This window comes from Ixodes scapularis, unplaced genomic scaffold (genome assembly GCF_016920785.2).
Source record: "Ixodes scapularis isolate PalLabHiFi unplaced genomic scaffold, ASM1692078v2 PGA_scaffold1__304_contigs__length_218370807, whole genome shotgun sequence".
Lineage (NCBI taxonomy): Eukaryota > Metazoa > Arthropoda > Arachnida > Ixodida > Ixodidae > Ixodes > Ixodes scapularis.
Genome location: NW_024609846.1, coordinates 13,415,947 through 13,438,405, shown reverse-complemented (window position 1 = coordinate 13,438,405; position 22,459 = coordinate 13,415,947). Strand labels below are relative to the sequence as shown.

The 22,459-nt window shown below is 44.1% G+C and overlaps 1 protein-coding gene across 1 annotated transcript; it reads right to left on the bottom strand.

Annotated features, from left to right (window-relative positions):
- Window positions 1-3,774: 3,774 nt before the first annotated feature.
- Window positions 3,775-22,110, bottom strand: LOC8027778 (chymotrypsin-like elastase family member 2A). The gene is made up of 6 exons (XM_040212017.2): window positions 22,000-22,110; window positions 20,799-20,982; window positions 19,417-19,546; window positions 15,754-15,898; window positions 12,235-12,365; window positions 3,775-4,193 (listed from the first exon to the last, which is right to left on the bottom strand). The coding sequence occupies exons 1-6, from the start codon at window positions 22,052-22,054 to the stop codon at window positions 3,981-3,983; spliced, it is 858 nt and encodes a 285-aa protein (XP_040067951.1). The 5' UTR covers window positions 22,055-22,110; the 3' UTR covers window positions 3,775-3,980.
- Between the last annotated feature and the right edge of the window lie 349 nt (window positions 22,111-22,459).

Sequence of the window (22,459 nt, the reverse complement as noted above, 5' to 3'; positions counted from 1 at the left end):
GGAAAAGTTTCAATCGGGGTGAAAACTTTCAAACTCACCTCGTCAGTTGGGATCCCAACGAACGGGTGCTTCTTGTTCCCGACGCTGCTTGGGCACGACTTCGCGTAACCGCACGAATGAGGTGGTTTAAAGACTCGAAAAGCTTTCCACTTGCCCGAAAGTGCGAGGCTCGCGCAATGCGATGATCGACGCGCCGACGCTTGACGCACCGAAGGCGAGCGAAAGCACCGAGCAGACTCACGAACGCCTCCACAACGGGCCACCGGTTTCAGAACGCGCAGAGCGCAAGCGCGCATGCGCACAGGCAGCAATTTCGTTTTAGAAACGAAAAAAAAAAAAAACAGAAGAAAAAGCAAAATTTTGAAAGTGTGATGTTAACATAAACTTTTAAAAAACTATGTTATAGTTTTAGGAATACGTGACTTGTATTTAGTGAAATAATATGCAGTCATAACTACAGTTGAATGAAGTTTGATATATTATTGTTTTGTTTAGTTTTTAGTAATGAGCGCCTCCGACCACGCGAGCGCTGCTGTACACCTCTATGGTGGCGCCATCCGTGTTCGGGCCGCGCAACTCGCTCTGTGTCCGGAGGTTGGCCCGGGCAGCCCGGTGCGCGGCCGGCGCGGCGCACTCCGTCTAGAGCGGCACTCGCTTTGTTTCGTGATGGCGTCGTCTCGGCAGGATCCCGGCTACGAAGCTCGAATCGCCTCACGTATGAACCTTTGTGGGTGCGTCACAAATGCAAGACCTATCAACTGGCGTCGGCTGACTACTTTCGCGGCTGCGTGTGAGCAGTACCTACGGAGCGCAAAGAAAAAGAAGAAGCAAGAGGCCGTCCACGAGTTCCTGAAGCCTCGACAAACGCTCGTATGCCACCATCGTGAGCCAGATGTTCGAAGACCCCGACGGCCGGGAATTCTTCGTGTGCTTCCGAATGTCACGAGCCAGGTAGGGTGTGCTGCTTTTTATTTTGGATTATTTTTTTATGTTATATGTCAAGTGGCGTTCCACATGGGCCCGCGCGTCGCGCGCAGGAATGCTCACCTGGAGCGTGCGCTCCCGCAGTGAAAGCACGTTTATATCATCTTTAACGCGGCAGGATCACAAGAGCAGCTTTCGTAACAGTCACATGCTTGTCAAATTTTACTGCGTCTTTGCTATAAGAAATAGCAATGCCATGCACATGCGCAGCTCGTACGACACACTCTTTCGGTCCACTAAATCTGGTCACGGTGTTGTGCTCCTTTGAGTGCATGTATGACGGAAGCCCGTTGTGCTTCCTTGTCCTTTGTGCTAGCTAGGATGTGTGCTTACAAGCTGCTTATGAGTGAATTCTGCACGAAAGCTCGCGCTGCAGAACCCAGGGATCTTGGGTTCCATCCCCACCCCTGCCCGTTTCGATCTGGATGAGCATCGTACCAGCAGACGTTCGTGTTTCACTACTGCGTGACGGGTGTTAAAGACCTTAGGCTAGCGGTCGTACAGTACCGCCTAAAGAAAACTGGTCTACAGCGTGTACCAGTGTCGTTGACCTTTCTAACCTTTTTTAAGTGTCGGATGTAGCTCGCACGCACAATGGTTGCAGCTAGGCACGTAGCCAGCATTTTGTGTCGGGGAGGGAGGAGATTTTGTCGGTCGCAGAGTGCCCGAGGCTGGTAAAAATTGTGTATAAAAAAAATGAAAAATGAGTTGCTTCATTACAATTGTAGTGAACAAGCATGCCCTCAAAGCTGGAAGCTTAGCACATTTGCTTATTAACAACATCCCACTGCCTTTCCGGTCTCTTTGCAGCCAGCAAGCCAACCACTGCCTGCCTCTACAAACGGCCACTCATATTTGCATTGAAGATGCCGTTTCATCGGGTTGCAACCACTTCCCGTGTCTCCGAAACTGTGTCAATAAATTATTAAAAGCAGTATCGAGTTCTTTCACTTGTCCCGGTCCTTGTGGTCGCTACGATACCTGTCGTAGATCCAGGGGTACCGCTGAACTAGCTGAACTAATCCATAGGCTTTCTCGGGTACGTCAAACGCAGCGGCACTCTTCTTTGCAGCTTGAGCTGCTTTCCTCGCGTCGGAGACGGGCGGGAAGTTTATCGCCGGAGCTTTTCTTGCAAGCAAGCACGGAGCGAGAGGCATTCGCACGCGGAACCACGTGAACGCCGGTGGCAAGGAGGGCAAAGGAGGGAAGCGCGCCGCGCTGATTGGCCGCGGAGAAAATACGGAAACCTACGTCACGACCCGGGAAGGAGAAGGTTGAAAATTTTTCAACTCTTTAATCCGGGCGCCGGAAGCCGTAATTAGGTCACTACCCGTACGGAGGGAGCGCTGACGTCACTACGGGTTCCGGCTCCCGTCTCTGCATTCCGGGCCTCTTTGAACCGGGCTTTATACACTGTTTTACCCTTTCCACCTTCTTCCACGACTCCCGCCACCTGCACAGACATCAAACGCGGGTCCGTAACCTCTCGATTCGGGGGTTAACAGCTCGCGTAACAGGCGATGTATCCTCGAGCGATGGGGTCGAATTTCCTTTGTCTTTCATGTGTGCTACTTTATTTTAGCGCGCTCTTGAGGCATGGCTGAAAAGCGCCCGGCGCGAGGCTAGGAGCATGATCCTTGAGGGTATGGACGATGCTTCTTTGGTTTACTTGTCTGGGCATGGTGGTCGAATCCACTACTCACTTTACAGTCAACTGTCAACATAAAGCGTGGGGGGGGGGGGGGGGGGGTTAGGCCATCTAAGGAGTGCTGCTAGAGGGGGAGAGAAAACGTATAAATGTGGTGTGATCGTGTATGTATTGGGAGACTGATGGCCACCGCTTCTCTCGCTCTCTATGTCCTCCATGGCCTCCAGGAATATTGGTATGAAGGTGAGAACCGGTGAACGACCGATAACCTGTAACCGCCACTTTTTTTCTGACTGATCGAGTTTTCGGTCCTGGAGTGTCCGTCGCCTCCAGGGCCATCCCTTAATGAGATGTTCAAAATTCAGGGCATTCAGGAGAACAGAATCCTATAGTGTCAGTGCTGCATACTTTGCTTGCCAAAAACACCCAGTGTCATCAGCAAGGACAACAAACTTTAATCTACAGAAAAACACCAAGGTAAGCTGGGACGCCAGCATTCTGCTTTGGCTATACATTCTAACGTTCGAACCAAGTTTTCTTTTTTCTTGTGAATAACAGGCGAAACAGCCGAGTCAAAGGAAGGTTTCGTAGATCGCTTCTTTAGCTCCGAATCTTGTTGCGGAGGAAGACGCTGCTACTGAGCTTGCGCACCGCTAGATTTGTCTGCAAAATTCCAGGATTCATTTCCGGAAGCCGGAAGCCAGCGGGATGGCGGTTGTGGTTGCAGCTGTCGGTACCTTCTCAGCTTGCAGGTGAACGGAGTGAACCTACACTCATTTCTTTTGAATGCAATATTTTATTTTTACAAGAACATTAACCATCAGACGGGCGTATAAAAAATGAAAAGTAGAGCTGCGGAATATTTTTTAAAAATATCAAAATTGTTTCTATCGTTTTCTGGATAAGTGTACAGAAAAAGTAACATGAAAATAATTTGTAATATAACGAGAAAAGTAATTTGTTACTTTTCAGCGAAAGCAATTTGTAACGGTAATTAATTACAGTTGAGGCTTGGTAATTTGTAATTGTGATTCATTTCATTTTTCGAGTAACGAGCACGAAGTCTGCCGGTACCTACACACGAATTCAGCTTCCGCGCTAAACTTAGCAGGGAAATTGCCGTCACGTAACCTTATGTCACGTTGACTGTACAATGTATTTTATTTTCTAAGTTTAGCAGAAAAGTTAACATCACGTGACCTACACAAAAAGTCAATTTCGTAGACCATTGCACGTGTGCTACACAATCGCCCATCTATTGTGTTGCATAAATCAGCATAAAGGTCAATATTTCCATTAAGTAAAAAAAAAGTACACTAATGCTGTCTATTTGGTGTTTCACGGCATCTTACGAACTTACTAGTCTGCATATACTTCGAATTTTCTCGCGACTTGTTTTGGGATCTATGTAAGGTGCAATGAAGTTGTCAACGTAGGATGACACTTTGACAAAAAACTGCGGTGCGTATGGCCATCCACAATTAAAGGGCCCTCCGCTGACGATGCCATGTTGCGACCACACGCCGCCATTTCTGTGCACAACAGGTCCACCGCTGTCGCCCTGAAATAAAACAACAAACAAAAAGCCAAAAATCAAGTATATAATTTTTTTTTTATGTGCAAGCTTTTGCTCTACGAGTAAACGGCCTTACTAGCTGTTTGATAGAAGAAAGAACAGCGTTTTTTTTTTAGCTTTGTAAATTAACTACGTGTTTTAGAATGCTGCAAGTCTCTTTGCGTGTGGCGCTAGAGGTAGTGATGAAACGCGAAAGTTAGCGAGACCAAGATATACAAGGAAAAGACGCAAATTCTATCTTGAGCTAGCCGACTTACACCTGAACTCAACATCTTAGAAACAATAAGTGACCTTCTGGACGCATTGGATATTTATATCGTCACAGATCAAAAATAATAGAGGAATGTCCAACTGAAAATAAACGTTTCATGAGGCGGACGTGTGCTTAAAAGGTTGAGCAAAAAGGAACCGTACATTGTGCAACGGCGACGAAAGAACTAGTCTCCGAAGCAGCGAATCATAGTGCAATTTCGCGTCATTTCTTCAAGGATACTTTGAACCAGAATAAACGAGGACAGCCGATAATGGCTTGAAACTTTCCAGAAGTTTGTAGTTTTGAAAAAGAAACAAGATGAACGGGCAGAACTGGGTTGGAACATCGTTCCATAAATAGCAGCTACGTTAGTTGCGAACTTCGCCAGACACGCGGCAATATTAGTAGAAAACAATTTGCAGCAAGAAATGGAGTTGCTTTATCTATGTTACCTAAAATTTGGTTTCATGGAGTTAAATCACAAAGTCACCTACAGTGTCCTTTTTGTTGTGTTATTATGTTAGGTAGAAGTAGGGTCAGAGAAAAATTTTGATCCTACGGTTTTTGTCGTTTGATGCAGGTAAGGTCATGCACACAAAACTTTCTCGTTCTATACCCACCGCTAGCTTCATAATTTCGCACAGTTTCGACTTTCCGCAATGCGTACTTTCTCTAAGCGGCCCGAAAAATATAGTTATTTCTTGTTCTAAACAGCCGGTGCTATATTAAATACATACTAATTTCAATTGAAGTGCCTGTGACCTGGAAATTGTGGGGACAATCCAGACATTTTCGTAGAAGGGTGTTATTCGCTTCTATGGTAATGCTTTAAACATTTGTATAGAAAGCGGAATGACTGATATTAGTTAATAAAATAGACCACTTGGAACTTACGTTCGAATTAGTCTGCGGAACATACGAAACGTTCTGGCACTAACCTGGCGTTGTTAGATTGAAAAACAAACAATATTTCTGAAATCATAGGAGTGCGTTGCGTAAGCATTTCCGTCAGGCCGGTCTTTCTGTTACCGTTTCAATACTACAAACATTTGCTGAGTCATAATAATGAATCAAATTTGAAAACCTAAGTTATGTGTGCTTTTCCCCCTGAAAAAATGTTTTGTTTTGAAATCTCATGCAAATCGTATAGCGTATGCACCTACTCGACAATTGGAAGAAATTGCTAAGAAAGCTCTGAGATTTGTAAACAAAAAGTACAATGACGTTAAATGTCATGTCTAGCCTGTCTCGAAAACTATAAGCCAGTACCTAAAAAATCGCCGAAAAACAAAAGGATGAGGAAATAGATAGACCTGAGCGCACTGGCAACTGGTTTTTATTTGTGAAATATAATCATTTATATGCATATATTTGAACTAACACAGAATCTCTGCTAAGTTCAGTGTAACCTCCGCAACAACAAGGAATATTGATTCACCGATAAAAAAATTGACATATCGCTAATGCATTTTTTGCCCTTTGCCTGGATTTCAAATGCCTCATCCAGCTTTTTAGAAACATTATACCTGTATCTATAGACCGACACGCTGTTTACAAACAAGCCCGTGTTTGCCCACACCAGGTGTGGGCAGCGCGCGTGCGTAGAAAGCGAATTCGCGTGAAGGGAAGCGTCTACGCATGCGCCATGCCGTCGACAGCGCTACCGCACACTCTAAGAAAAAATGGAGGAGAAAGGTAGCAACGGGCGCGGTCTTCCTCCCTTCTACTGACGCGCCCCCAAGCGGACACGAGAAGAAGGGAGGAACGAGACGTTTTTCTTCTTCTCCAGGCAGGCGGGAGAAAGCTTTCGCCCTCCCGACTCATCTTCTTTCGGTTTCGTTTTTCGAGCAGGTCGCGCACGTTGTTTAGTAAATCTTATTGAGTTGATTGAACTTCAGCGGCAGCAAAGGCCGCCTGTAATTCCGTCTTCTAGTCCAAACGTGCAGAACATTCCGGTTGCATTGACGTTTTTACTACTAATGTTATCCAACGAGTAAACGAAGCTTCTAGAAACAACGAAGTTCCGGAGCTGTGCCAGCAGCGCTACGTACACAGGGTAAGATGGCCGTGTCTGGATTGCCGGAGCGGGACCCACGCGGAGCTACAGTAGCGAAACCACGCGGACCTGTGTCGACGTTTTCGACGTTTTGGAAATCGCAGGAACTGCGTCCAAGGCAGGCAGGTTTTCCTGCCGGCTGCCTAGGTGCCTTCCGCGCTGAGTTCGGTTCTGTTTTCCCTTGCCGAGTGCCAACCGGCGTTCAACGTGGTTCTGTATTTCTGCGTGTCAGCAACATCGTGATGGCAGTGTTGTGCGTAGTGAACAGAAGACTGGAATTATTGCCGATGTGGTCGTGTGTTCGCGTATCAGTGGTGTAACAACAAGATGAGATGACGTAAACTGTCGGGCATTGATGCCGCTGGTCGAGCCGTGATCGGAGGGGGCGGGGTATCGCAGGATGACATTCCGCTTTCCATTAAAGAGTTTAAGATCCCTTGAGGGATTAGGGGCAGTCGATCGACGTGTGGATAGTCATGTTGGAACGCTGCTCTGAACGGTAAGCTCCTATCGTACAGTGGCCAATGTGACTCTCGATCCCCGGAAGCGATTGCGCTCTGGGGAAAAGAGTGAACAGTACGAAATTATGACTGAAAGTACGTATATTTACAATGAAAGTTTAGCATTAAAAAAAAAAACCGCTATCCTTTATTTTACTGTTTAAATTCCTGGAGAAACTGCCCTCCAAGTGGTGCGCAGGGATGAGCGCTAGACGTTTTCGAGCTCGCTACGGCGTAGCTCTGTACACTTAAAGGGAAGCTACGGAGCTTCTTGGAAAAAATGAGTTAGAAGTGAATTATAGTGTATTTTTACCCCGTGAACCCGAATACCCAAACCATTTGCTGCGTAAGTATTCTTAAACGTGAGAAAAACGCGACAGTCGCTGTCCGTGACGTCATCGACGGCTCTTTTGGCTGCCCAAGGTTAGGGAGGCGGGGCTTCAGTCCTATTTTGAAATTGTTGGTATGGCTCTTCGGCGCGTCGCATTGAAATACAATTTTAATATCTGTTAATCTAAAGGCCAAATGAACGCAATTCAAGTGTTTTTTCTCAAATGTAGAAGTGCCCCATCTTCCCTTTAACACCTGCCTCAAGTCGCGACTTTCACTGCATTCAAGTTGATCGAAAGCGATTTCTCTGCCCGTGAAGCATCACTTCCAGGTGAGTGAATATCTGCTCTACAAAGATTAATTAAAGACGGCAATTGCAGCCGTTCGCGAACAGCACAAATAGAAAAACAAACACTACAATAGAAAATACTGACTACAAAGTGCCGTGCGGGGATACAAACTCCGGCTTGGAACCAAATTGGAGTGGCTCGACGTATTGGCTTTCAAATTATTACGGCATGATCGAGCGCTTTCTTTTTAATAAGAAATTCATCCCCTGAAGCATTGAAAATACTCTCAGATGTATGACAGTGCTGGAAATAAATCAACATGCTGGGAATATTTTTTATTGCTTAGGGAGTCACCGAAAAATTCCGTACGTTCAAAACGACCACTATAAAAGGCGGAAACGCAGAGCTCGGGAGTAGTGATCGGGTTAGTGTACTGTTGAATTGATGTATGTATGTGCGATGCATGTGTATGCGCTCTATGTAGGTTCATCTGATGTTTGTAGCATGCGTAATATGTCTACATGTGTGTATAATAGAGGTCCTCGAAGATAGCACCAGACAATGCTAACGTAAAAAAATATATTTTTTTTTTTGTAGAACATGAATTGGGCGGTACTAAGCGCTACCTATCCTAGCTACTTGCGATTACTCTGCTTGACCCTCCCATCTGGTGGCAAGCGATTTAACATCCTTTTAGGCTACGCGGCTACGCCATAATTTCATGTTACCGTGCTGAGATAAACCAAAAAACTGGTTCGGATTTTTTTTTTTTTTTTTTTTTTTTTGTGAGCGGCGTTTGGTTTTTTGGGCGAATGGTTTACCACTCTTCCGTGATGTGCGGTTGACGCAATGGTTGACAAAGGAATTGTGGCTCGAGGAACAGCAAAGGTAAGACATAAAGTGCGCGAACTGCGTGCCGGTTGCCTCCGTTTAAAATCGCACTGCCGACGATGAGAAGACTGAGTGACTGCATGCTTTCGAAACGTAAGTTTCTTTACCTGCAGGGGGAAGCCGACTTCAGAAGTAAACACAGTTCGCGGAAAGCTCGTGTTACGCTTCTATTTGCTGCTCCTCTCGCTCCGTACAATAGACTTAGTGTTCTCGTTAAGTCTTATTGAGCTCGATTTGCTCGATTCGTGGCCGCCATAATGAGATTCAGGTGACGGAGGAACTTTTGCTCCCCTGCTTTAGGGACGAAAGTTTCTCCCTTTCTGAAGGAACATATGTGTCAAGAGCGTTCCTTCCTTTAGGGAGGAGTATACTGACCCTTTTTTCTAAGAGTGCAGCTGCGTGACGTCAGGGCCGCGTGTCGGTCTATAGACCTTTCCAGCGGCAGTCTCGAACGAAGCGAGCGGGCAAAAAATGCTGAGTCACTGAGCTGTGGACGCACGCGCAGAATCCGATATTCCGCACAGCACATCAACAGCGCATGCTTGGAAGGTGTTCCACAGCCCAGTAGGAAAGATGGCAGCGCGCACGAGGCGATTTCTGCAAAAGTCTATACTCGCGGTCAGCTTTCTGTGGCAATGCAGTCACTGCTGGGGGAGAGGGTTCACCAACCACTCTACCCGCACTTTCCTCCTCTCTTCGGATTGCTAAAGAAACCTGACCGCGAGTACAGAAATCTGGTGTCGCCAAATGACGGAGCACATGTGCAACAACTGCAGTGATTGGCAAGATGTCGCGATGGACTGACTTTCGTCGTCGCGGCGTGTTCGCATGCACGATCATTGAAGCACCTTCCCGTCTGCCCGGTATAAGACGAGCCGCATGATGGTGGAATTTTGAAGACAACACCCGTAGTACACTCCGTGTGTTTGGTGCAGTGTCTGGTATCAGACGGATCTTTCGATACAATGCGATTGTTTATCCTACGGCGCAGCCACGCCAGCTTATTTGGAGTAGTAAACACCAAAGGTAGCGCGAGGCAACTTTCTTAAGATTATGTGTAACTGTGAGCATATACATGACTAACACCTCCCTCGTCGTATTCCCGTCGCTGGGCTGCCTCTGTAATCCTTTAATCGTATTTACCAGGCTCTCTGCCAGCTCGACCAGGGTGCCCTGAGGGAAACCCGCTCTTTTAAGCCTGCAACCTGTTTATCGAAACTTTCTTGTGCACTATGCCTGTAAAAATATTTAAGGTCCGTTTCTGGACACATAAAGTCAATGCTTCTTTTCGCGAATTTGGAATGAGCAGAGCTATACGGGAAGTGGCCCTTTTTGACCTTTGCTTGTACTTCCAGCAAATGTGGTCTTTCTGGAGACTTAACCGAAGGTCCAGGAACTGCAACTGTCCCTACCTTGGCTCCACATGAGTAAAGTGTACCCCACTGCCACATGTCCTAAACACCTGCAACATTTCCGTCACTTCACGTTCTAGTGCGTCAGCCTGATTACTCAGAGTAAGGAAATCATCTACAAATCTGAATATTTTGAACCTGCTAGAGACCCGTAGTTTCTTTGCGATGGTTTTTCCGCACGGACTGAGAAAAACGTTGCACAACACAGGTGCCATACAAGAGCCAATACAAATGCCCTTTTTCTCCAAAGATATCCCCATAAAAAAATGTGAGCTTCAAGTAATATGTGATAAGCTAACAAAATGGTCAGCGGTAATCCCACAGGAACTCTTGAAAGGAAGATTATCGTTCTTTGTCAATGCACTCTCTCATAGACAGAAACAGGGGGTCGTGAGGAACTGAATAGAAAAGGTATTCGACGTCGACAGAGAAATCCCTTCGCATTCCCCTGTGGACCCTCTCTCAACAATTGAATTATGTAATCAGAATTTTTTACCATAAACGGGTCGTGAAAATTGAGGCCCGTCAAATGTTTACAGGTAAAGAAGGCAACGTGATACAGCCATGAAATCTCCTCGGTAACATTAACCCTGAAGGAGACCCCTCTTTATGAGTTTTTGCCGTAAAGAACATGTCCAGTTTTAGTTTCTTGCTGGAAAGTCAAATACAGTTGCAGTTCCTGGACCTTCGCTAAGCCTCCAGAAGGACCACACTTCTTGGACGTACCCGCCAAGGTAAACAAGGTCATTCCCGTGTATAACTCTGCTTATTTCAAAGTTGTGAAAAGAAGCATTGTGTCTGTGTGTCTAGGAATGGTCCTTAAAACATCCTGCAGGCATAGTGCACAAGCAAGTTTCGATAAAGAGGTTGCGAGGCTTAAGAGAGCGGATTTCCCCCAGGGCACTATGCTCGAGATGGCAGAGAGCCTGGTAAAGAAAATAAAGGATTGCAGAGGCAGCCCTCCGACAGGAATATGACGAGGCCGGTGTTAATCCTGTGTTGTTTACTCCTGTCAGTTAGCTGGCGTGGCGGTGCCGTAGGATCAACAATCTCATTGGATCGAAAGATACATGTAATACCAGTTACCGCACAAAATACACGGAGTGTACTTCGGGTGTTGTCTACGAAATTCCAACATCACGTAGCTCGTCTTTTATCGGCAAGACGGGAAGGTGCTTCTGTGATCGTGCACATGAGCACACCGTGGTGACGAAAGCCACTCCATCGGGACATATTGCGAATCACTGCAGTCGTTGCCCTTGTGCCCCGTCATTCAACGACACCAGATTTCTGGCTAGATAGACGGATAGGGTTTCTAGAGAGCTGCATGGGGCCTCCGGAATCCAGTCAGAGGGCAAAAAAAAATGCATAAGCGATACGTCCATTTCCTTATCGGTAAATTACTATTTCTTTTTGTTGCGGAGGTTACACAGAACTTAGGGGAGATTATGTGTTAGTTCAAATATGTATATAGGATTTGTTTTCACAAATAAAAAAAAAAAAACCTGTTGCGAGTGCGCTCTCGTTTGTTTACTTCCTCGTCCTTGTGTTTTTTTGGCGCTTTTTTAGGTGATCATGAACGAACTTGCCCAAATTGCTACCTAAATGCTTTATGCCAGCGTTGGCGATAACACGTTAGTAGTCATGGTGCAACCGCTAACCTTAACTCTTTTCGGTAAGGTTGTAGCGTACTTGTTACATTCTTGAAACAGCTACGCCTAAAGTACTTTCCTTACTTATTTCGCCGTAACGTGGTACGTAATTACATTACTTCTATATATTTGTTTAAAGCTAAAAAATGTAATTACAATTTGTTTTGCGTTTCTAGGCGTTAATTCCTATAGAGTTTTTAGTTCCCAGCGCTTACGACTTATGCATACCTCTAACGTCAAATGAGTAAAACGTTTAATTTGCAACTAGAAAAGTAACGCAAGAGCAACGTCCGTTACTTTTTAGCGGTAACGGTAAATCGTTACATTTATTTTGGGATCAGTTAGAACGGTAACGCGTTTTTTTATTTGGAAGTAAAAAGTAACGTCTTTCGTTACTTTTTTTTCGGGTAACGCCCACAAGATTTCTTTTGACAAATGTTAGTCGTACCAACACATATTTTTGTCAACTTTATTAACTGCATTAATTCCTCCAATTACAACGTAATATCTAGTCGCACTTTCTTCGAGGTTATTTTCTACGAAACTCTCTCGCATATGTTGAGTCGACGAAATATAAATGTAAAGACATTTCAAGAATTCAGTGACGTGAAAGTCCTGAAGCCTTCGCACATATGTACTCACCCTGCAGGTGCTGCCATGCACATGACCTCCGCAGAATATTTGTGAAATTACTGTTACTCCTCTAGCTCTGCAATCGCTGTTTGATAAGTACTGCACCCTAGTCTGTTTCAGTACTGGTGAACCTCGGCTGCCTGATGGAAAACAAAAAGGAAGAAATGCACGTTGAATTGTATAGAAATACAAATCACTACAAGTGATATACCGCGTAGAAAAGATTGACCGCCTTATCTTGAAAAGGCACCTGTGGCTCTGTTGGTTCGTTCAGGTTCTCTTATTTTGTTCTCCATTAGGTATATGTACGTCGCCTACATAAAGTTCCCAAATGCAGTGAATTAGAATTACCTATTAGATGAAAGTCTCCAAAAGTGTTTTTAAGGTCAATGCTTCAGCTTGGGCGAGTTGTTTAATCATGTTTATGTTTCACAGCGCACAAAAGACAGCACACCATCAAATCAGATCCACACAAAGAAAGAACACTCACTCAGCGCTGATTGTCAACTATGCGATATATTAAACATCATCTTCGTTATCTTTTACTCTGACGCACTAAAAAGGAGAAGAAAATAAAAATTAACAAAAAAAAAAACAGAGAAGGAAAAAAATTAATTGATAAATAAAAGGAAATGGAGAGAAGATAAGGAAGAAAAAGAGCCAAGAAAAAATAAAAATAAAAAATGAAAGAGAATAGGACCAACTTCGTTTCCTGTGCAGAAGGTGTGATATATTCTTTCCCTATTACCTGTGGGAAGTGTTACGCCAGGCAGACGGGTCGCTGTCTTAACGATAGGCTTCGAGAACATAACAACAAACGCCATTAACGCTAACTCAGTTCACCTGGGCAACTAACTAAAGAATTTATCGAAGTCGCTACCATAGAACTGCTAGATGGATTGTGTTAGTACCCAGTCGATTACCTTGACCAAAAAGACTTTGATTGTTTAAAAAAACCTCCTTAGTAACGATTACTGTAGTCGGACTTGATCCTATTCTCTTTCACATCTTTATTTTTCTTTTTGTTTTGTATTTTTATTTTCTTGACTCCTTTTTTTTCCTAATCTCCTCTCCTTTTCCTTTTTTTATCTTGCCTTCTCTGATCTCCCTAGGTAAATTCTTATTTTTTTCTTCTTTTATTGCGTGAGAGAAAAAGGTAACGAAGATGATGTTCAATATATCCCAGAGTTGACAGTCAGCGATGCGTGAGTGTTGTTTGTTTGAGTGGATCGATTTTAATGGTGTGCCGACTTTTTTGTGCTCTGAAGTATGAGCATGTTTTTAATGGTTTGTGTTCGATGTTGCAATTAGCATTTCTCAAACCTGATTTATTTTATTACAGCGAAAATTGATATTTATGCTCTGAGTGTGCTACAATCTTCTGTTGCTGTAATATTGGCTGAAATAAAATAAAAATGGCTGCATCTTCATAATCTAATACGATACACATACGTCAGAAATTGTAGTATACTTAAACGTTCGCTATTGAGAACAGTTGAGTCACAAAATATAAACACACACACACACAACCTCACCTGCGCATAAATAAGATTCGATGCAAAACATCTGTTTCTGATGCTGTTTGTTACGAGAATCGTGCAACTTGAATAAAAACATATTAAAAACAGGGATGTCGTTCACTGTGGAAACACTTAATCGCGATTTTCGTTTCTTAAATGTCCAGTTCCTATCACATCTGTAGGGGCTAGAAATAAAGCTTCAATTATACCAAAGGTTGGATTAATAAGCCACACGTTACTTATTCAGAACAGTTGTTATAAAACTTAATAAACTATAACCCCGAGACTACCGAGAAAGACAACGACGAAAGAGAACAAGAACAAGAGTCTCAAACACAGCCACACCTTGAACACAGCTCAGCTTGGTTTGAAACTCCTCTTCTTCCTCTCCTTCATCGTCGTCTTTCCCTCTAATCTTAGGGTTACAGATTATCATGTTTAATCAACATCAACTCCTATTGCCTCCTAAAATACTTTTCTTCAGATGTTATTATTTTTTTCTGTCCAATGTAATGCAAATCACAAAAATCAAGATGCATGAGCAACGATATAAAAAAAAGTGCAGGAATCCCTTTACGTCATTTAGAAACCGCGACATTTTGACTACGCGTAATATACTCAATTGAAGAAGTCCTAGTGCACTTTTCCGCTGGACGGAGAGACAGCCAGTCACGAAGAAAAATAGAGTGATCTTAGCGAATGATAAACTCAAAATAGTAAATACAACTGGATTAAAAAAAAAGGACAATACGAAGATTAAATATTTCTTTTCAAACATCGTGTTCATTGATACTGCGCAGCATTTTTGGTGTCTAATCGTACTCTGAGTTCCGCCTTTGCTGGAAACCTTCTACTATTCGCCATGATGGCTGCCTGTCTCACAGACGGTTCTTAGAGTGCATAGTCTAAAAAGTGCCCATCCACCTTCTATCGCGCAAAATAATCGAAAGTCAATCTTTGTTATTCACTGTCAGGTTTCAACCTGACAGTGAAGTCTGCGATAAAACACTTAGCGTGAGGTGAGTTCGTGAAACACCGCCATATTGGTTTCCCATGGAAGTCGATATGACGATGTTTTACGTATTTAGCCATTTTTTTTTTATTTAGCGTTTTTGTGTCACTTGATGATTTCTCTGTCCATTTGTTTTGTGTCTAGATAAAGAAATCATTAAGCGAGAAAAATTTCTATCAGTTTGAACACGAACACAAAGCAGAAGTTGGTCCTCTGAAAAAATCGGAACAGTGAGCTTTTTTTCTGCCATCCACTTTGATCGTCAATCACGTAACGTCCTACTACAAGTAAGCAAGAATGAAAAAAACAAACAGAAAAAGGAATCTCTTATTGTAAAAAAAAATCAACGCAAAATAAGAAATAAAGCTTTTTCAATAACTAATAATGGCAAGCTGTTTTAATACTACTATGGCGGTGTTCACTCGATAAAAAGGTGTTCAATAAACGGTAGTTTAAATTAACAGTAATTATTTACTTTTAATTGTTTTAGTGGTCCCACGGATTGAGCAGTCAGTCATGTTTAAATATACATCCAGTGATTCAAAAGTACAATTTAATATCTATAGTGATATAAATCAAATTAATATTACTTATTTCAAATAATGTTGATTTATGTCAAATACATTTGGTTTAAATAGAATATTCATGATTTACCGGACGTTTGAAAAGAAATAACAACTTTTTGACACTGCTTTAACGATCATTAATATTAGCAAAAGCGTCTTGATGTGTCCTTCAGTCATGTCCTCACTATGTAGAGCCTCTATAGCATAGAGACCCTATATATACGTTGCATTGCAAGGTTTTACAATGTAAAAAAGGCAATTAAAAAAATAAACCCCTGATATCCAGTTTTTATAAGCATAGTGATTAACTCTCGAAGCGCTCTGTAAATAGAAGGGAGCGGAGGGGAGGGAGTCAGGGGCAGACGTACGGGCATTTCTTAGAGTGTCTGTTTTTAAATGAAAGTGTCGAGATATTCTTGAGTAGTCTTACGTTCTGTTTCTCCCCAACCGAGAACGAACACCTTCGATGTATTGGACAGTTCTTCGTGGTTTTCGGGCAAGCACACTGGCTGTATGGTCGTCGTCGTATTCACCTTGCTCTTCAACTTGATGATTGCGATGTCCTGCCCTAAACCCTGCGAAAAGAAGGCGGTCTGTTGGGGTCATGTCTCCGCTACATGCGTCGCGGCACGAATCAAGGCTGATGCTTGCTACGGCATGCTATCACCTGAAAGTGCTGGACAGATTTTACTTTCGAAATCTAAAGTAATCATTTACATCTCCTGTGAGTTGTATTCAAAATGACGTCGCTCACAAGCTGCCGTGTTCGAGACAGACTTTTCTTCTAGGCCAAACAAATCGTTGCCCCTTACGTGACTCAAACGTTTTCCCATGCTCATGCTGTATCGCAAATGGTGGAACCAGTTCAGAAATCTCAGCATTGTTTTAAGCTCACTTTTAGAACTAGACATGAAGGATTGTCTGCCCACAATCACAGTATTTCCAGTATTAAAAAAAAATGTATTCCTCGCAATAGTAAATTAAGTAAAACAGTCCGAAATTACGGACGAAACGACCATACAAATAAATCGAGGTTCCTGTCTAATCAATTCGAAATGTTGGGACTGTCTGTTTTATCTAAATGTTTATCTAATGACTCACAGGCTTCTTTGGTTATCTGCACGGCCGGTCAGATAAAAAATATAATTCGCCATTGTAGCTGACGGTCGCCGACTCACATTGCCGCCCACAATGTGACACTATGGTGAGCACAAGTTCGTCTGCCTTTTGCGCATGGGTTCCGGAGACGTCAAAAGCAGAGTTCAGATTTGCTCTGATTGGCTCTGATTCGAATGATAGTGGGTAGACCACAGCGGGAGCTGCATGCAGGTCTGCACTATCCTTCCAATCAAAGCCAACCAGAGCTCGTCGTTCTGACGTCACCGCAATCCCTGCGCAAGAGGCAGACGAACTTGCGCTCCGTATAGTCAGATGCAGCTGAAGAAACGCAGGGCGTTCCGAATCTCAAACACTACATTATTGCGGCGACGCTAATAGCAAGTTTTGGGGAACCGTTTTTGCATATTGAATACTGTACGATAGGCCCTCCAATATGAACTGCGCACGTGCCACGGCAGAGGGCTCACACATTCGCAGTTCGTACTTGAGGGCCTATCTACGATAGGCCCTCAAAAATGGTTCCCTAAGTCTGTAATTAATCCAGGTGCATTCGCCGATAAGACCGTACAAAATGCCCAAACATTTTTCCGCCACGCCCGTCGTTTTTTTGTATTTTTTTATTTTATTTCTTTACAGTAAGTGTACAATAGCTGAGAACGTTATTATTCACTTTACATCGACGGTTTAGCTGGAAACTTTAACGTTTGCCGTTTGTGACTGTTAAGAAAATGCCAACAATTCGTTGTCACCAGTTGCGCACGGGAAAATAAATATGTTTACCTTTCAACAAGGGCTAAATCAACGGCTGCGTGATTGACATTTACACGTCTCGCGTATTTATAGTTTATCGTAGGATCAAACATTGGAAGAGAGGCTCTGCCTACATGAAGACAAAAATCGAGGTGTATTTAGGCTATCACGGAACGTGTGCTGCAGCGACGGCTGTTATCTCGTGACATATTGTCTGAGAAAATGTTCGCCCATACAGTGTGCAAGTCAGGTCTGTGCGCACCTGGCGCGCTTGTTTATCCGTAGAATGCGTTCTCTCGCTTTTCTTTCGCCTCCGACCTTAAAAGCGAGCAGGGGAGGCGTAGGGGATTTGCCAGTCTCGAATGTTGAGGCGGATGAGCCTTCATGCATGGACGCCGACTACAGCAGCGACGGCGTCTGGCGCGGCTTGAAGTTTCATGTGTGGGAGCTCGAAGCTATCACGTGATTGACAATGTAGCTGACGACGTCACCGGTAGTTTTGGCCTTGGACGACCACGCATTTTCCCGGGGAGGTTCCCACTAACAGTCGGTGCTCAAAACAAACGCTTCGATTAATCTCCAGGGAGCTCTATTTTAGTAAGTGCGAAACTTAAAAAAAGACAAACGAGGCATCGACGGATGCTCATCTATGGTTGTAATCTTCGACAAAGAGTGCGTTTTATATGAGTGACAAAATGACGCCCTTACGGCGCGGATCCTCAATTGCTGTTGTAATGGTACAAGCGACTTTAGTCAGAAAAGTGTTTTATAGAATAGCGTACATTGCAAGATATCTGACACGTCTACTTTGGCGCAAAGCACTTGAGAAAGCCAGTCGCTGTTATTTACACAAAACGTTAGGGAATTAGGAAATTCAAAATACGCTAACGTCTAAAAAAGCTGCATGAGGATTCATTGGTGTATACTTTGGGAATGCGTTAGGGTAACGATATGAATCACTACACACGTTCCCCTTTCTGAAACGCTAACGCAGAACACTTCAATTTTCTCTTTTGGCTTTATCTTTTGCGTCCTCTCTATTTTTTGTTGGCTGTTTTGGTTTCGTTACGGGGTCAGGGCTAGCGTTTTGCAAGGGTCTTTCTAATTAATTCCCTAAAAGTCAATAATGGATCTTCCGGTGATTTGTTCACCCCCCCCCCCTCCCCCCCCATGAACACACACACACTTTCTGTGCTTTGCCTCTTAGAGTACGTCGACGCCCTTCGATAAGGTAATCCATATCTCTCGTGGAAAGACACATCTACACCACTCGTGGAGGGAACCACATTCATCGTTTTAACTGCACACACTGATCACAACCCACGCACCGCTACTACGGAAACCCAGAGAGAAGAACAACCGGCGACGGCAGGGTGGTAACTGAGCATGCCCCGCATTCCGACGCGCAGTAGAAACACCTCTTAGATAACAAAGCCCTGGTGCTGAAGGAGATGGCGTCATCAGAGAAGGCCAACGCTGGACAGAGGTGTGACACGACGGTTGCGTCAACGTTCCGCTCAAACTTGATTGGAAGCCGAGCGCTGACGCAGTCCTCGTGTCCATGTCTTCGTCCAGCATTCACCTTCTCTGATGACGCCGTCTCATTCAGCAATACGGTTTTGTTTTTTAGAAGACGTTGCGCGGCGCCGCCTCCTCTCTGGCCTGGAGCCAACTTCGCGCGAGACTCACGAAAACGACAGCGCTCGTTTTGAAAGAGATTCGGCGGTGTCTGTCAGTTCGCCAGAGCAGAAGAGAGGGAGGGGTTAACTCGTGCCGACGTCAGCGCTTCGGGGCAACGGGAGCGTCCCACGAACCGCCCTCTCCCATCTTCTCCCTCTCTCCCCGGCGCTGAGAAACGAAAGATACCGCCGGGTTTTTGCCAGAAAGAGCGTTTTAATCCTAACGCATTAAAAAGCATTCTTCGCTTTGGCAGTCAGTATGACCCTTCACTATGCTCAGTGACGCAGCGCATTGGTGTTTTTTAGTTCTGAATGCAAACTCAGCCTCTTTTGGTTTTGAATGTAGATTCAGCCTCGTGATTATCTGAGCTGCTCCCTAGATAGCGGGCAGTTGTTCTCTCGCGTATCTAGTGGAAACATATGCACTCCAGAATTTCTACTCTGAGAAATGAATAGCATCTATCAAAGCAGCGCTCTAACAGTGTTTTGAGGGAAGCAATCGTGTTTGTTCTGTCATCGAAAGGACCGCCATTTTGTTTTGTTACCGCTGGGAGGCTGGCACGAGAAGCAGGATGGATGCAAATTTCATGGACGTCGACAACAAGCTCCCCTGGTTCTCTTCTTAGGCGCCGGTGTGAACCGAGGTGAATCTTCAAGCTTGCCGGCCGTGTTCCCCTAATTCAAAAAAGAAAGCCGATGCGAACAGATATAGGGTTTTTACAATGAATCCTAGCACTGCAAAACGAGCCCGCAAAATCAACACTTTTACATAGAAAGCTCGAACATGCACTAAAGGGAATTTTAGTGGTGCATTTTTGCTTGCGATATCTTAAGGCGCAATTTTGCTCTTGCGAAAAATAACACTCACAAACTTCCAAGATTCAGCACTGATTTAGCCATCTACATCTCTGTGCAAGTGCGGTTTCTTCTTGCTCGATTTACAGGGCTAATATTAATTCTGGAGTCTCTATATATTACTAACTGACGCGCATACCGCAAAATAAAAACAATAAACTCCACGTGGTGCATGATGAAAAAAAATCACCGCCAGGTGGTGTGAATGTCTGGGCCGGCTTGCTAGAACAGCGTCTCAGCTGAGACTGGTTCAACGAAAGCAATGCAAAGGCTTTCGCGAGCGTCTTGATACGCGGTTTGAGTCCTGCTCAGCTCGTGCGTTGGCTTTGGCAGGCCTTTCTTTCACCCAGTCTCGGCTGAGACGCCCTTTATAGACCTTTCCAGGAAAGGGCTGCTGGCCGGTTTCATTTTCAGTGTTCGTGCGTATCGTGCGTGATTTGCTCGCTTTCCGAAGCGACGCACACGCGCGTGTTGAGCTGTGGAGATCGCACGCTGAGCTGTGGATTTGTAAACATTGGAAAGGTCTATAGCAAGCCTGTCGTTATTTGCTTGAGAGTGCTGCTGAGCGAACCTGCAGCCACAACTCTCTATCCTTCAGCCGCTAGATGCTGTCGATTTCGTTGAAGTCACCGATAGTCCATAAGAGGTTAAAAAAAAAAAAAAAGAAAGGCGTAGGGTGGGGAGAGTTTTGAGCATTTTTTTTTGTCAATCTGTAGGCAATGAGATCTATGAATCAGCTAATAATAACAGCGAAAAAGATATCGTAAAGTAAGGACTGTGGACATAATGAGACACACACAGCGTTTCTTCCGTTCTCGGTGACTCTTCGGAGAGCAAGTTGTCTGCTTCTTGCGCTGCAGTTATGCTGACATCCTAACGACGCTCAGCTCTGACTGGCTTTGATTGAAAGAATAGTGGGTAGACCTCAATGTTCGATGCCCTGAGGTCCGTCCCACTAATTTTTTTCAATCAGCCAATAAGAGCTCGGCGTTCTCACATCAACACAGCCTATGTAAAAGAAGCAGACGAACTTGCGGCCGTATAGTTTTAGCACTCTACAATGTCCCCTCACCAGACGCAGTGTGCGGCAGTCAAAACGTGCTGATCGCTGATCAGGGAACCGCCGCAGATATGTGCGCGGCCGCGCAGTTGTAACTGCGCTTGCCAAGGCCAGCTTCCCGGCACGGCTACCCTACCGCCATAAATGCGGTCTTCGGGCTCTATGAAAGGTTCGATCGACGGCCTCCCGCATCCGGCTGAAAAATAATGTTTTGTATTAAGATATAAACAGGACCTAGTTGGAACACAGCTTGGAAGAAAAGCGCCGAGTAAACAGGGACGAACAAAAAGAAAGAGAGGCAGCGCATTCACAACTGAAGTTTTATTTTAAACAGCATATTATTACTACCGCCTATGTGGGTGCTTGCTTAAAAAAAGAAAAGAAAAAAAAAACGACTTTTTATTTGTGAGTGCTAGTGACAGCGCGCTTGTACACTTGTCCTCCCATTGATGCCTGATACGAAAATGCCTCGTAAATGACTTTATCCGGTTCAGATATTGTTTTTTTTTTAATTTTGTTTTGCAATCGTCACAGCTTCGTAAATTTAGGACTTCAAATCCTTACAAAGGCATAGCTTTTTTTATTAAAACAAAAGTAAAAGATCAAATTTTCGGTCTTTGACTCCAGTTCCAAGTCGAAAACGAACGCATAAAACAATAGTGTGCAATATTAATTTTCGAAGTCTTATTAGTTTCAGAAATTTATGAATTTCTAACGATTACCACGGTATGTAAGGACTTCAGCGGGATTATCACATCTGGGAAAAGTTTTTCCAGATGAAATAAAGGTGATAAATTTGATATTCTTCTAAAATTTGTCCAAAAGAGGAACAAAGAAGAAAGAGATCACAGTTTATGTATTGATATGAAGTTATGATTTCTGATTGTTTACTCACACGCACGCGGCTGCCTACGGTAACATTATCAAGATTTTCGTAAATAGTACAACGAGCCACACATGAAATATTGCAAAACTATAGTACAGAGGGTTTATTCTTAACTGCCCTGATTAACTTGAGGTTCGCAAGTACCAACAAAATACACAGAATATGTTTAGCTAAACGTAAAAAACCGTTCGTTTGAAAGCATCCTTTGCATAAAAATCTGAACACCCTCTAACGCCTCATAACCTGAACAAAGCTTCTGAATAGTATTTTGCCCAAGTTTATGCCCAGCATTTTAGAGTTAGAAATAAAAAAGGTTCAGATACTCACCGGGTTTCCGACTCCAGACAACGTTTAGCAGAAAGGCGAATATCACGAGCTTCATTTTTCGGAGGTATTGAGTCAGCCTTAGCCGTGCCCTTTGATAGCTACAAAAATGAGCCGTTAAATAGCGAGTAGGTCTGTCTTTTTTTGTTTGTTTTTTTGTTTTTTTGTCCGTCAGCCGCTATTGTTTTAGCGACATGACCGCCGCAGCTCTGAGAGACACCGCCACGCGAGAGGAAGGGGTGGGGGAGGGGGGGGGGGAGGTGCAGCAGGCTTTGCCCCTGTTTGCGCCAACAAAAATAAATGCTGACATTTGCTTGACTGGAAACACCGTTCTTTGTCTATCACTCGGTTGGATTTCCACGGCGGGAAGTAAGATTGTTCAGATAATCCAAGCGTCGCCTCTTATATCTGATCTGAACCATGGTCGAAAACGCTAAAAAGACGAACACGAGGAGATAAAACA